The sequence below is a fragment of the Schistocerca cancellata genome, chromosome 12 (assembly GCF_023864275.1).
Source record: "Schistocerca cancellata isolate TAMUIC-IGC-003103 chromosome 12, iqSchCanc2.1, whole genome shotgun sequence".
NCBI lineage: Eukaryota > Metazoa > Arthropoda > Insecta > Orthoptera > Acrididae > Schistocerca > Schistocerca cancellata.
The window spans coordinates 121,235,899-121,251,224 of record NC_064637.1 but is presented as its reverse complement, the minus strand read 5'-3'; the positions used below and the strand labels follow the sequence as shown (position 1 = coordinate 121,251,224).

The window sequence follows — 15,326 nt, the reverse complement described above, 5'->3', positions numbered from 1 at the left end:
GTTACACAGTGTGCTTGTGTTCTTCACAGTAATCACTTAATGTCCGATGCTGTTTGTTTTCTTTATACAACTTACCAGGGTGGTAGCAACACTAAACACTAACAACACTATTATACTATTATGGCCCTTCTAACTGTCACAGAATTGCTGCTCTCATCCTTTACATATCTGCCTATGATGTGTTTGTATACAAAGTTACTTTGACATCTGACTGTGTCTTCTGATTGCTTCACTTCTTTTGTCAGACAGTTTATTAGCAGTCCTATGTATTCTTGTCTTCTGACATGTTGCACATTATGAAGGATCTCCTGACTACGGATCTATGGAACGAAAAGTATATCTTATCTTATCTCATCTAGTCTAGTTATTGTTATTCCAATATGAAGGGTTGTGCAGTAAAACCACATTAATTAGTAAATAGGAGTTCTAGTTTTACAATGTACACCTTTCATGTTGTAGGATTTACTAGTGGTGGGAGTGAAGAAAGTTTGGAGGTCATTGCCAATTTTAACATATGCATGCAATACACATAAAAGTTTGGTGGTGATATTTTACTGCAGTTCTCCAAATTATCTCGATAAACTGTCCATAAGCCCCGACTTCACTCTACATTAAGGATAGTGACCCAGTAGCTCACCTAGTCACACACAGCTGGGACTCTCTCGACGATGCAGCGCACAACCGCTGCAGCCGCGAGGGCGGCATATGGCTGCCACTGGGAGCCTGCTGCCCCTGGACGGCCGCCGTCGCGGTAGTCAGCAATACCGCGCGCTACGAGGAAGCTGTCTCTGCACGACCCAGTCACGGCATCGAGCACTGCGTCAAACTCCGAGTCAAATGCGAGTGCCCCCGTCTCGTGGGCCAGCTGCTGCCTCAGCGCTTCATCGCGAGCTACGCCCCGCCCGGACGCAACAGGAGACAGGTGGAGCCACGGACAGCCTTTCCGCCTACAGAGATAACGAGAAACACTTTAAACACGACAACTCTACGCACTGCAGCTTCAGGGACATGGATTGAGCCAAGTAGTGCATCAAAATGCAGAAGCCGCCACTGGCAGCTAATTCTTTAAAGTATACTGACAAAACTGTGGCTAGTACTAATCTACTCAAACTGATAATTATGGGAATGTCTTCTGGAATATACATTGGTAAGTTCAGGATGGAATAACAACAATATGGACAGCACAGATAGCTACTGAACACGTCGAGGTAGTGTGGAGTTGCAGGCAGGCACAATGAAAAAGAACACTAGAAGTATTTTTCAGCTTTCAGACACAGTCCTCCTTCGGAAGTAGAACACAACAACACTCAAAGACATGGCCACTGTCTCCACGCACTTAGGTCCACCTGCAACTGCATCTGACAAGAGCAGCAATCTATCTGGGGAGTGTAGTGGAGGGGGGGGGGGGTGGGGCTAAGGAAGAGGCATGGGATGGGGAGGCAGAGGAAAAGGTGGGCAGGGTTGGGGAAGATCTAGTGCTGTCAGTGGGGGCACGCAGGAAAATGTGGGGACACAATAGGTCTGCTTGGTGCAGCACTGGGAAGCTTTATTTGAGGGCTGGGATTGGGGGGGGGGGGGGGGGGGGTTAAGAGTGGGGAGGAGGGGCAGATGGAAAAGAGAGGAGAAAAGATGGGAGGAGGAAAGGACTTGTAGGTGTGTTGGCGGGACAGGAGGTATGTGTATACGACAGTGGGAGCAGAAGAGGGGATAGACAGGTGGAAGATAGCGACTAGATTGTCGAGGCCAGGGCACTTACGGGAACCGAGGATATGGTGTAGGGAGAGTTCCCTACTGCATATTCAGAAAAAGCTGGTGTTGATGGGAAGATTGTAGATGCAATTAAAGTGAAGCACATCACGACTGGTGGCACATTCAGCAGCTAGGTGGTCCAGCTGTCTCTTGGCCACAGTTTGGTGGGGGCCATTCTTGCGGTCGGAAAGTCTAGTTGTCATGCCCACACAGAATGTAGCACAATGGTTGCAGCTAAGTTTGTAGCCCACATGGCTGCTTTCACAGGTTGCCCTGCCTTTGTGGTAGGGACAGAGATGCCAGTGACAGGACTGTAGAAGATGGTAGTCAGAGGATGTATGGGGCAGGTTTTGCTTCTACGTCTATTGCAGCAGTATGAGCCGTGAGGTAAGGGGTCAGGCATAGGATGGAACAAGGATGGACAAGGTTACTGTGTAGGTAATGTTGGTGTGAAATACTACTGTAGGAGGAGTGGAGAGGATACTGTCATTTTCAGACAGAATGAGATATAATCAGAAGCCTGGCAGAGAATGTGATTCAGTTGCTCCAGTCCTGAATGGTACTAAGTCACGAGGTGAGTGCTGCTTTGTGGCTGAACAGTGGGTGTGTGTGTGAGGTGGTGGATGACTGGAGAGACAAGGCATGGGAGATTCCATTCTGGACAAGGCTGAGAGGGTAATTTCGGTCTGTGAAGGCCTCACTGAGATTCTCAGCATAATTGGAGAGGGACTGCTCATCACTACATATGCAACGGCCACAGGTGGCAAGGCTGTACGGAAGGAACTTCTTGTTATGGAATGGATGGTAGTTGTCAAAGTGGAGGTACAACTGATGGTTAGTATGTCTTAGCCATCCTTGTGGTGGATGCTTACATAGAGGAAGGTGGCTTCATTGGTTGAGGAGGGCAAGGTGAAGCGAATGGGGAGAGGGTTCAACATTTTAGAGGAATGGTTACCCTCAGTCCACATCATGAAGATGTCATCAGTGAATCTGAACTAAGTGAGAGGTTTGAGATTCTTGATGGTTATGAAGGATTCCTCTAAATGGTTTAGGAATAGGTTAGCACAGCACGGTCCCATCTGATGTCCACTGGTGTGGCACAAGTATGTTTGTGCATCATTACTTCAAAGGAGAAGTAATTGTGGGTGAACATATAGTTGGTCATGGTGACCAGGATGGACGTTTTACATCAGGAGTCAGTCAGACGTTTGGAAAGGTAATGTTGCCAGACTGTCTTCCCCAACTGGGAGTTCTGGGGGACTTTTCCATAACTCTCCCCATTTCCTACATCTCGTCACTCCTTTTCCTTCATCCCTCTTCCTTTCCCTTCAACCCTTCTGTCAAAAGGGGCCACTGGTTCTGAATGCTTGAATACTGTCTTAAATTTTATATATGTTTTTCCTGCCACTACTTGGTGAGCAGATTTTTTCTATCCATCCAATTACATAACCTTTATAAAATAAAACAGTTGTGACTGCATTTACACCCATTGTGTAATATTCTTCATGTGTTGGAGGAAAAAGTGATAGCAACCATCATTCAGTCAAAGTTGGCAAAAGTCCTTTAGCTCTACGTAAACATCTTTTTAACACCAAGGCTTTTTTCTTTTAGAAATGTATCAACCAGCCTGGACTTCTAGAAAATTCACTGTGCTTTTGTTTTCACATTTAACAGCTATTTTCAGCAACAAAGGAGCTGATATGGGACCATTCTGAAGCCTAGTTCATTTGAGCCAAACATCTTCATGTATCAACGTATTTCCTGATGCATTAATTTCTATTTTACTTTGCTCATGTCAGCTTTCCTCCCGAATCACACTTGTCTAATAGTAGCTAGATTTAAAAACTCTTTAATACAGTCTCTTCAGAGTACACTTGTGACTGCCATCTACCAGTTTACTACTTGCAGTTCGCGTCTGCTGGCAGGCATCTATCCTCCTCTTAGTGTGTGCCAAGCTTTCTACACCAATAGTTAAGTAATTTTTTTACTGGTTTTCACTTTTAGAAGGCTTTCTCTTGCATTCACGTTTACACTATGAACTCTCTTAACAATATATTTGCAATCTAAGAATTATCAACTTTATACAATTACAAAGACAGCTGTAGCCTTCAGTTACATCAATCAGAGCACAGACATGTTTACACTGTGAGTGCTTTTTGATGTCTCTAAAGCTGACAAGTTACTGTATAATGGGTTAAAGCATGCGAGATTGTACACTGCAGATAATTCAATTTATAATTTGGTTTCCTAGTATTTTACCATCTGCCTTTTCTTGCTTTTAAAGCAGATCATCTGATGATGACTTGGTAAGAAGTCAAAACCAGCAACGATATCATTTGTGCAACGTGAGACTGGAAAATATACACACATCATTAAAAATTTTGCATCACCCCTTTATTTTGAATTTGTGGCATGGAGGGAGTGGGGAGTGGGAAGGGGGAGGCGGAATTGCTCTGAGGCTTGCATACATATTAATTTGCAATCTGTCCAGATCACCAAATCAAAAAAGCATTTGTGTAACGACACAATCGCTTGTTGCCATGGGGAGGTGGAGGGATGTATCACAGCAGTCCTTACCACCAACAGTACACAGTGGAACACATCTTCGCACAGTTGCAGGCAAGAATTCTTCGTGGAATACCACTGATGAGATCACCAACAAATCTACCCTGGTCCAAATTGTCCCACTCTCCAACAGCAATTCTGTGTAGATTGCGTAGGGTACACGACTGTTGTCAACGACCCAAAAATAGTTTGTTCAATCGATCCAACGCATGCTCGATTGGGCTCATGTCCAGGGAAAAGACAGGCCACTCCATTCAGGTGAAGGAGAATGTTTATGAGAACAGCATGCAAGTTGTTATCCATCAAGATAAATTGCTACCAAACTGCTGGTGATATGGACCCACTACGGCAGCGAAACTGTCCTCAACAACCACAAGAGTGTAAATGGGTATATGTAATGCCACCCAAAGATTAGTCCACCATCACCACCTCATCGCACATGTGGGACACAGTCTTTGGAAGAGTTCAGTATTACCAGGCTGCCTCCTAACCCGTTATCTGTCATTATCAGGGTACAAATATATCCATGTTTTGTCCATAAACAACACCCGTCACCAATCTGGGAGAGAGTGTTCTGCACGATTTCTTGTCTATCTGTACGACGTGATCCTTGCCATGGTCATCAGGAACAGTGATTTACATCATGCAATCATCTACTAACAGTTTGATGCAACACATCCTGTAGCCTCCTTGAGTGCCAAACTGAGTTCTGGAGCACTCATCCCACAGCTCCTTTCACTCAAAAATTGCACATATCGATCAATCTGTGCACCTGTTGAACTCAAATATGCTCTGTAGCGTAAGTCTTCAACACTACCTGTCAACTGGAACAGATTCCACGTCTGCACCACATCACTTTCACTCTGATGCAAATGTCAGTGACTTCCCTTGCTGACAAGCATTCTGCACATAAAGTGATGATGCAATCCCAGTCACTGGTCCAAATAACCTTCCGGGCATGATGGACGTTCACTGAAGTGTTCCGCAGGTGTCTCCCCTGGTCCTTTACTTACTAAAATTCTGCAATCCTTTCAAGTTTGGTGGTCTATCTGTAGGAAGTGCTTGTGGTAGCTGTGTGTATGTTTACAAACATCAGGAGTGAGTTTCTGATCGGTGTAGGGACAGGTGCAATAGCAACACATCTGCATGATACGCATATGCAACACTTTTGTTTGTGTGTGTGTGTGTGTGTGTGTGTGTGTGTGTGTGTGTGTGTGTGTGTGTGTGTGTGTGTCTACAGGATGTTAAAAAAGTATTCCTTATTTTCAGGGGAAGTAGAAAGGACCACAACAAGACAAAAATATCCAGTAAAGATGGGCCGTAAAATGGATACCTTAAGAACTGTAAGCACTTTTTGATTTTCACTACCATGAAACACATCTCTTCTTCTGCAAGCTCTCCAGTATTACAAATGACCTACAGAATGCAGCATGCAGTAAACATCTTTTAGTGCTGTTACTGTAAACCGAATTCACAGTTCTGGGAAAATGCAGCACATACATTAGCTCTAATGGAACCAATTTTTGTTCAGGTAATTTTTTTGAAATGCTTTTAGACTGTAATTTTATCTTTACAGTTACCAGCATAATGGAGACATATTGTTCCACACAGAAAATGGCATGTATATCCTTCTGTTATTGTCTGTTAACAGAACAAATTCCATGTGAACTGAAATAATACTGTGCATCCTTACTCAGTACATCTGCATCCACACACATACTCTGCAAGCCACCATACGATACATGGCAGGGGGTACCCTGTTCCATTGCTAGTCATTTCCTTTCCTGTTACACTTGCAAATAAAGTGAGAGTAAAGTAACTGTCTATATGCGTCCATATGAGCCCTATTTCTCATATCTTATCATCTTGGTCCTTATGCGGAATGTATGTCGGCAGCAGCAGAATCATTCTGCAGTCAGCTTCAAATGCCAGTACTCTCAATTTTCTCCAGGGATTCCCATTTGAGTTCCTGAAGCATTTCTGTAATACCTGCATGTTGTTTGAACCTACCGATAACATATCTAGCAGCTCGCCTCTGAATTGCTTCGAGCCCTTTCTTTAATGCAACCTGGTGCAAAGCCCAAACACTCTAACAGTACTCAAGAATAGGTCATACTAGTGTCCTACATATGGTTTCCTTTATAGATGAACCACACTTTTCCAAAAATTCTCCCAATAAACTGAAGTTCAGCATTCACCTCCCTAATCCTCACATGCTCATTCCATTTCATATCGCTTTTCAATGCTATGCCCCGATATTTAAATAATGTAACTGTGTCAATCAGGACACTGCTAATGAGATACCCAAAAAATTACATCCTACCCCCCCCCCCCCCTCCCAAATCTGCATCAACTTACATTTTTCTTCATCTAGAGATTGCTGCCATTCATTAAACCAACTAGAAATTTTGTCTAAGTCATCTCGTATCCTCAGTTCCTCAACACCAACACTTTCCTGTACACCATAGCATCATCAGCAAACAACTGCAGATTGCTGTCAACACATTTAAGAAATTATTGGCCTCCAGGTCATGACTAAATACACAGCTGAAATTGCAAACACACAGCGTAACAATCAGGCCATTTATAAACACAGGATGTGAAACAATGGACATTAACGAGTACAGATGAGCAGCAGCTCAGGATGTTTGAATGCAGGATTCTGCACAAGATCTATGGGACAGTTCAGGATAACAATGGTTTCTGTAGATCTAGAACAAACACTGACTGTCTCATACAAGCAGCTGACATTGTTATGAGGGCTGACTGAAACGTAATGCCTCCACCTTCTTAAATCTTTAACAGTTGGCAGCATTGGTATGCAGCACGTATAGGCTTGTTCCGTGGCCTCTTCTCTACAGCTCCAGTTGGTGGGAAACATTAGCACTGATCGGTTGTGTTGTTACAATGTAAAGTACGGAAACCTGTTCAGATGGTCAGTCTATGCAATTTAAGCAATGTTTAGTCATTGAATTCTTGACACCAGAAGGTGTCACCCCAAAGGAGATTCAGAGAATGAAAGCATTTTATGGTGATTGTGTTGATGCGAGTACTGTGTGTCGTTGGGCGTGTAAGTATAAAGATGTAGAGGTGCGAACATCTGACCCACATGACAAACAAAGAGTTGGATGTCCTGTGACAGCAGCCACCGAGTTTCACAAGCAAAATGTTGAAAGACTGATTCAGGACGATCGTCGTATCACTCAGAGAAAAATTACAAGCACAATATGAAATTTTTTCCTGCAGCATGACAATGCCAAACCACACAATTCATGTGCCACTACAGCAGAACTTCAGAGACCGAATCTCACCACCGTACGGCATCCTCCATACAGCCCAGATTTAGCACCGCCTGACTTCCATCTGTTCCCGATAATAAAAGATGATCTGCAGGGACATCATTATGCTTCTGATGAAGACGCTGAGAGAACTAAGAGACTGGTTTCACAAACAGAGTGTCGACTTCTACTCTGACAGCTTCACAAAACTTGTTCATCGTTGGCAGAAATGTATCCAAATGGCTGGCGATTATGTGGAAAACTGAATATTGGTAATTAAAGATCATACTCTAAGTATTATTTCTGCATTTGATTTATTAAACTATTCCCATACAAATCCAATTAACGAAGGTGGAGGCATTACTTTTCATTCGACACTTGTAGATTAATAAGAAGTTAAGAGAATAGCCTGGCTTCGGCATCTCCTTAGGGTGGATACTGGAAGGCCAAATGAAAGAAGACAGAGAGAAAGGCCACAGAATCGGTTGACAGATGATGTGGAAGAAGATATAAAACCTCTCAAGAATCAGAAGATGGCAGAGAAACACACTTGAGAGAGCAGAATGGAGGAAATTTGTTGAAGAGGCTAAGACCCATGCAGAGTTGTAGTTACATAAGGTGAAAAAGAAGAAGACGAAGAAGAAGAAGAAGAAGGAGAAGAAGGAGAAGAGTATGTTGCACTGTGTTCCACAAAACTGTCACCATGAATTTTCTGGCTGACATGACAGTCTTTGTGTTCTTTGAAGAAGAGTCACTTGAAGCAATCCAAAGCAACTGCTGTTCAGTTTCTGGAGTATAATGGCAAACCCATGTCACAGTGGTGGTGTAGTTCACTTATATTGCAGTGAACACACTTTTAAAGTTGAATCCCAGACTCACTTGTTGTTGTTGTTCATCAAGATTCATGGAAGCCATTGGGATGAAAATTTTTTCATTGCCAACTTGTTACTTTCCATTTCTGTCAAAACATTTATTGCCTTAGCTACTTTGTGCACTTTTGTCTATCAGTGAGAATTGTGTGGTGGATATTTTCAGCGATTTCTTTCATACCGTCTGTGCTGACCACCTTGGGTAATTACTATTTAAACTAGATGTTCAACTGTGGTTAAGAAATTGAACCAATATCTAATTGATGTCAGTGATGGCAACGGGTCATCACAAATAATATAAAACTTTGATTTTATCCTGTCCATGTTTTCCCATCTACAAGCCAGTCACTAAATGATACAGCAATTTTTCAGTTTGGTGAATACCATATAGCAGAAGTTTTTGAAACAACTGAAAAATCCAAACCAACTTATAAATTATTGTAATTTCATTTGAGGTTTGTATTGCAGATGGCAGCGCCAAAAAATTGCATTAGCAGATCTGTCTTCAAACACTGGTACTTCAGGATGAGTCAACCAGCATTCGAAGTACAAGAAGTAAGATGGGATGCCTACAGCTGTCAGATGTATCACACATGCTAGATGCTGAACTTAGTTATTCCAATCAAAGATGGTATAGTCATTGTACCTGTGATTTTCAGCACCTTCTTGTGGGGATGGATGGGCCACTTCTATGAGATCCCGTTCTCCAATAGCCATGTACAGCTTATCTGAGTCAGCGGGAGGCTGAGAGAAATCGTGTTCGGACTCTGACTGCAACGAATTTATTGCTTCCCGCATCAACTGCATCCACGGTGGTTCATCCCGGGATTCTGCCTGTGAAGTAAATTTGAAAGTTTGTTCACAACTGTATTCTTTATTTTAAGACAACATCTATTATTAAGCTCACATTTTTAAAAAAATCTTCAAATGAAGAAGAAGAAGAAGAAGAAGAAGAAGAAATTTCCAAGGACCTCTTGACAGAAGCAGTGGAAACTGTTTTTTGAGACACCACATAACACTTGCTAAACTGCTTGAAAAGTATGTAACATGGCCGACCAGGAAACAAAATTATGAAATTATCGATGCCAAGACTTATGATTAACCCAGTCCACTAGAGTGTATATAACATACATGCTATAGGGACTGCTAACATGTTCACTTTTGTCTCCACTTGAATAACATTTTTATTTACTTTACAACAATGTAGGAATAGATAGATTGCTCCTTACCACAAAGGAGACAAATTAAGTTGCAGATAGGCACAATTAAAAGACACTTACACAAAGCTTTTGGCCACAGCCTTCATCAGTCAAAGAGAAACAGAGAAACACATACCATTCATACACACAAGCAACCACCGGTGACCACCACGACTCAAGCCAAATGCAGCTATTACATGGGATGGCAGCAGAAATCTGGAGGGGGCGGGGAAGGGGAAGGTATAGTAGTGTGAGGGAGGGGGGGGGGAGACAGAGGAAAGCTGTCTGATGGAGTGTGGAAGGATCACAATGCCAACAGGTGCCGCATCAGGAGGTAATGGGACAGAGAGTGGGGGGAAAAAGGGAGCAAAAAGGCAGAGGAGTGTGAAAAGATAGGTCACTGGCAGAGGACAGCAAATAAACAAGGTGGGAGATGAGAATGGGAGAGGAGATGGTAGGACAGGGGGGTTGGAAACCGTTGGGCGGAGTGTGTGGGGACAGTATGTTACTGTAAGTTGAAGCCGGGATAATTACGGGAACGGAGAATGTGTTGTGAGGATAACTTCCACCTGCACAGTTCAGAAAGTCTGGTAGTGAAGGGGAGCACCCAGATGGCTCGGGTAGCGAAGCAGCCATTGAAATCTATCATGTTATGCTCGGCTGCATGTTATGCAACAGGGTTATCTACTTTGCTCTTGGCCACAGTTTGGTGGTGGCAGTTCATCCTGGTGGACAGCTGGTTGGTAGTCATACCAGCTTCATAACTTGTCCGATTTCAATGGCTGCTTCACTACCCGAGCTGGCTGCTTCACTACCCGAGCCACCTGGATCCTTCCTTCCACCACCAGCTTTTCGAAACTGCGCAGATGGGAGTTATTCTGACAATATAATTTCCGCTCCCGTAATTATCCTGGCTTCAATTTACTGAAAAATACGAGGGACACTCCAAAAGAAATGCACACTATTTTTGTAAAAATACAGTTTTCATTCTACATGTTTGAAAGTTTTATAGTGTGTAGATACATCCTTCCCGCTTGTTTTCAAACTTAGTTCAACCTGTTCCCGTGAGTGGCACCATCACTGCATGTCTTCAAGATGGCTGCTACACTTGACGTTCGTCAGAAGCAACGTGCTGTCATTGAATTCCTGTGCTGTGAAAACGAGACAGTGGGAAACATCCACAAGAGTTTGAAAAAGGTGTGTGGAGATGTTGCTGTCGATTGCAGTACAGTTGGTCAGTGGGCAAGCAGGTTACGTGATGAAAGCAGGCACGGCAATATTGAGGATTGTCCTCGCAGTGGCAGGCCTCATACTGCACACACTCCAGACAATGTGCAGAAAGTTAACGAATTGGTGACTTTCGACAGACACATCACAGTGAACAAATTGTCACACTATGTTGGGATAGGGGAAGGAAGTGTTTGCAGAATACTGAAAGTGTTGGCGTTAAAAAAGGTTTGTGCCAGGTGGGTTCCCAGGATGCTGACAGTGGCTCACAAAGAAACAAGAAAAACGGTATGCAGCGAACTTTTGAAACAGTACTCGTACAAGAATAGTGGAGATGAATTTCTTGAAAGAATTGTGACAGGTGATGAAACATGGCTCCATCATTTTACACCAGAGATGAAGAGGCAATCAATGGAGTGGCATCATGCAAATTCACCCAAGGAAAAAAAAAAATTCAAAACCACACCTTCTGCAGGAAAAGTTATGGCTATGGTGTTTTTTGATTCCGAAGGACTCTTGCTTGTGGACATCATGCCAAGTGGAACCACCATAAATTCTGATGCATATGTGACGACACTGAAGAAACTTCAAGCTCGACTAAGTTGTGTTCGACCACATCAGCAAAAGCAGGATGTTTTGCTGTTGCACGACAAGCACGGCCACATGTCAGTCAAAAACCCATGGAAGTAACCGCAAAACTCGGATGGACAACACAAACACCCGCCTTACAGTCCTGACCTGGCTCCATGTGACTATCATCTCTTTGGGAAACTGAAAGACTCTCTTCGTGGAACAAGGTCCCTTGTGCATGCTGCCAAACAGTGGCTCCAACAGGTTGGTCCAGAATTTTACCCCGCAGGTATACAGGTGCTGGTTCCAAGATGGTGTAAGGCAGTTGAGAGGGATGGAAATTATGTGGAGAAATGAAAATATTGTTCCTAAAGGATGTATCTACACACTGTAAAACTTTCGAACATGTAGAATAAAAGATGGATTTTTTTAAAAAAAATAGTGTGCATTTCTTTTGGAGTGACCCTCATACTATCCCCACACCCTTCACCTAACAGTTTCCATCCCCCCCCCCCCCCCCCCCACGTAATATAATCTCCTCCCCATTCTCAGCTCCCAGCCTCTTCGTTTACTGCACTCTGCCAACACACCCGCCCATCTTTGCCTGCTTCTCCCTCCCCACGCAACTCCCTGTCTCACAAACTCCTGACACCGGGCCTGTTGGCATTCCAGACAGCTCTCCTCTGCCCCCCCCCCCCCCCTCCAACCCATACACTACTATCCCTTCCCCTTCCCCCTCCAGATTGTTGCTGTCATCCAATGTAACAATTGCATTTTGGCCTGAGCTGCCAGAGTTGGTAGCTATGAGTGTGCGTTCCTCTGTTTCTCTTTTGCTGATGAAGGCTGTCGTCGAAAGCTTTGTGCAGGTGTCTTGTAACAGTGGCTCTCTGCAACTTAAATAGCAATCTGTCTTTTCCTACATTGCTGATATTCCTACATGGAGTTTTCACTGTTTTATTTACTTCACAGTCACATAGCACAATTATGGCTTTAAATTTATTAATTTTAAGAAAATTTATTTCCACAGAATACTTCAGAACTGATGTATCATCAGTTCCTGGAATCGGGTTTTCTTAATCGGTTATTGTAGAAACGTTACAGGAATAATTTTCGATAGTGTATAAAAACTCTGTGAAATAGTCATTATGAAAAACTACATTGTAACTAGGACGGGGATCCTTCTCACCACTTCCAAACTGATACTCTGCCGCCCACAAAACCTACACAATATCTTCATCCATCCCTACATAACCCTTGCTCCCAACGCCTTGCCTCATGGCTCTTATCCATGTACTAGACCAATGTGGAAGACCTGTTCCACACATCTTACCACCACCACCACCACCACCACCACCACAGGCAGGGTTGTGATACCAGTCATGGGATCTAGAAGCTAAGCTGCAACCACTGTGCTCAATTCTATGTGGGCATGACCACCAACTTGCTGACTGCATGAATGGCCACCAACAAACGATGGCCAAGAAACAATTGGACCAACCTGTTGTGAGCTAGCCACCCAACATGAAGTCCTTCATTTCAATAACTGCTTCACAACCTGTGCTATCTGGATCCTTCCCACCGACACTAGCTTTTCTGAACTGCACAGGTGGGAACGCTCCCTGCAATATATCCTACATTCCCGTAACCCTCCTGGCCTCAACATTCATTAGTCATTGTCCCTATCCATCTAGCCCCTTCTCTGTTCCCACTCCAGCACTACACAGTCCTCTATTCCACCAACACACCCAGTCTTTTTACTTCTCTCTTTTCCTGCTACCCCACCTCTCTCCCCTGCCCTCCATCTAACCTCATGGCTGCACCTAGCTGCACTACTCTCCACCTCATCACTGAATGCTCCCGGCAGCACTGTACCATCCCCCATCCCTACCATGCTATCCCTCCCTCTCCCCATCGCGGCCTCCTTGCACCCAATGAGCTGCCTCTCCCATAATGCACTGCTGCTCGCAGTCTCGCTCTGGCTGCCAGAGACGGTGGTCATGCGCGCGCGCGCGCATTATAGGAGAGGCAGCTCATTGGGTGTAAGGAGGCCGCGATGGGGAGAGGGAGGGATAGTGTGTGTGTGTGTGTGTGTGTGTGTGTGTGTGTGTGTGTGTGTGTGTGTGTGTGTATCAAAGCTTTGATGGCCGAAAGCTAACTTTCCAACAGTCTTTTTGATGTGCCTTTCTGCGACTTGCATCTACACTATATGACGAGTACCAACTATCCTTTTCATTGAATTATTGTATTTGGTAACACAAACAGTTGGACCAGTCAGTGCAAGAGCTCCAGTCATTGCACATTGGTGGAAACTGTTCGTCGTCTGACATCTGCAAGGTAGGAAAGTCAACCACTATCGGCAGAGCTCCAATCGTAGCATGTTGACGGAAACTATCCCCTGCCAGGCAATTGCAGGGTAGGCACGCCAACTACTATTGCCAGTAGTGGTTGGCATTCTGACCCTGCAGCTGCCCAGTGGCGGACAGTTTCTGCCACCATGCGATGATTGGAGCTCTTGCACTGACTGGCCCAACCGCATGTATTACCAAATACAATTATTTCTTACACCTGAAGACGGAATTTTAAAATCCTGAAACAGGTCATGGTTTGAATACATATTAGTACAACTGAAGTGGATCTCTCTAAATCAGTTATCATGCCTCTCATTTATAGATGTCCTATGTACCAAATCTTGTGCAAGATACTCACTGGTTACTTTATGGAGATAAACGACTGTCACCACAAAAAATTCTATCTACAGCAGTTACTTGCAGTACCATCAAAAATCCACATCATGCTTATCAGATCAACATCTAATGGACACAATGTCATTGCAGCCCAAATGATGAAGCTTATTGTTGACTCACTACTACTACTCACTACAACATATCTTCAACCATTCCTTAACCACAAGTGTTTTCCTTGAGGCCTGAAGCAGGGACTAGTTAAGCCATTACCAAAAAAGGACATTGGCACAACACTCACTGCTTACCAACCTATTTGCATTCTTTGTGCCCTGTCAATCATCTTAGACTATATAGACAACGGCCTGCTAACACACTAACTACAGACAACCTACTAGATGAATACTAATCAGGTTTCTGTACACATCAAAGCACAACATCTGTCTTAACAATACTAATAGATGACCTGAAGCTTGCCATGGAAGCACAAGAGGTGATCATCAGATGCTTCTTAGACTTCAACAAAGCCTTTGACACTGCTCACTTTGACATTTTACGTGCCACACTTAGCAGCCTAAATTTCTTGTCAAGTGCAGTGCAGTGGTTTCACTCAGACCTGACACTTCGCCAGCAATACATCATGTCTAGCACCATTATGTCTCAATGGAGGCAGGCAGTATCAAGCATCCCCCAAGGTTCGGTATTTGGTCCTATGATCTTTCCACTGTACATGATGATGTGTCATCAATTTTATCCTACTGCAAATACCACATGTAAGCTGATACCAGCAGCTGTAAGTATGAAACCGATAAACCTGAAGATACTTATCAACAATCTCAATACCACCCTGTTTGCGCTATCAAAACGGACACAGGATATAGGGTTGAAGTTCAACCCTTCCAAAAATGAAGCAGTACTGGTTGGTTATTCTTGCCTCATTAGCCCAAAATATCTAGAATACCTACCATCTTTAACCCTGAATGGGACAAATATCAACTTCTCTCTCTCAGCAAGCAGTCTAGGAGTAATAATGGATGAAAATCTGAATTGGAGTGAGCAGATAACAGCAATGTGAAAGAAGGCTTCAGCATCTCTTCATGCCCTACAAAAATACAACAAAGCTCTTCCCTCCTGATTTGGAAAAGAAGCTTGTACAAACACTTATACTTCCAGTTATTACAGATTACA

The 15,326-nt window shown here is 43.7% G+C and overlaps 1 protein-coding gene across 4 annotated transcripts in view; it reads right to left on the bottom strand.

Moving 5' to 3' along the window:
* Positions 1–15,326, bottom strand: part of LOC126109562 (uncharacterized) — a 119,570-nt gene that overhangs the window by 22,668 nt on the left and 81,576 nt on the right. For all 4 annotated transcript variants that reach the window (XM_049914582.1, XM_049914584.1, XM_049914583.1 and 1 more), the window contains 2 exons: positions 9,108–9,295; positions 638–947 (listed from right to left, as the gene is read on the bottom strand). In XM_049914582.1, the coding sequence (XP_049770539.1) occupies positions 638–947; positions 9,108–9,295 (498 nt within the window). The remainder of the gene's footprint in view (positions 1–637; positions 948–9,107; positions 9,296–15,326) is intronic.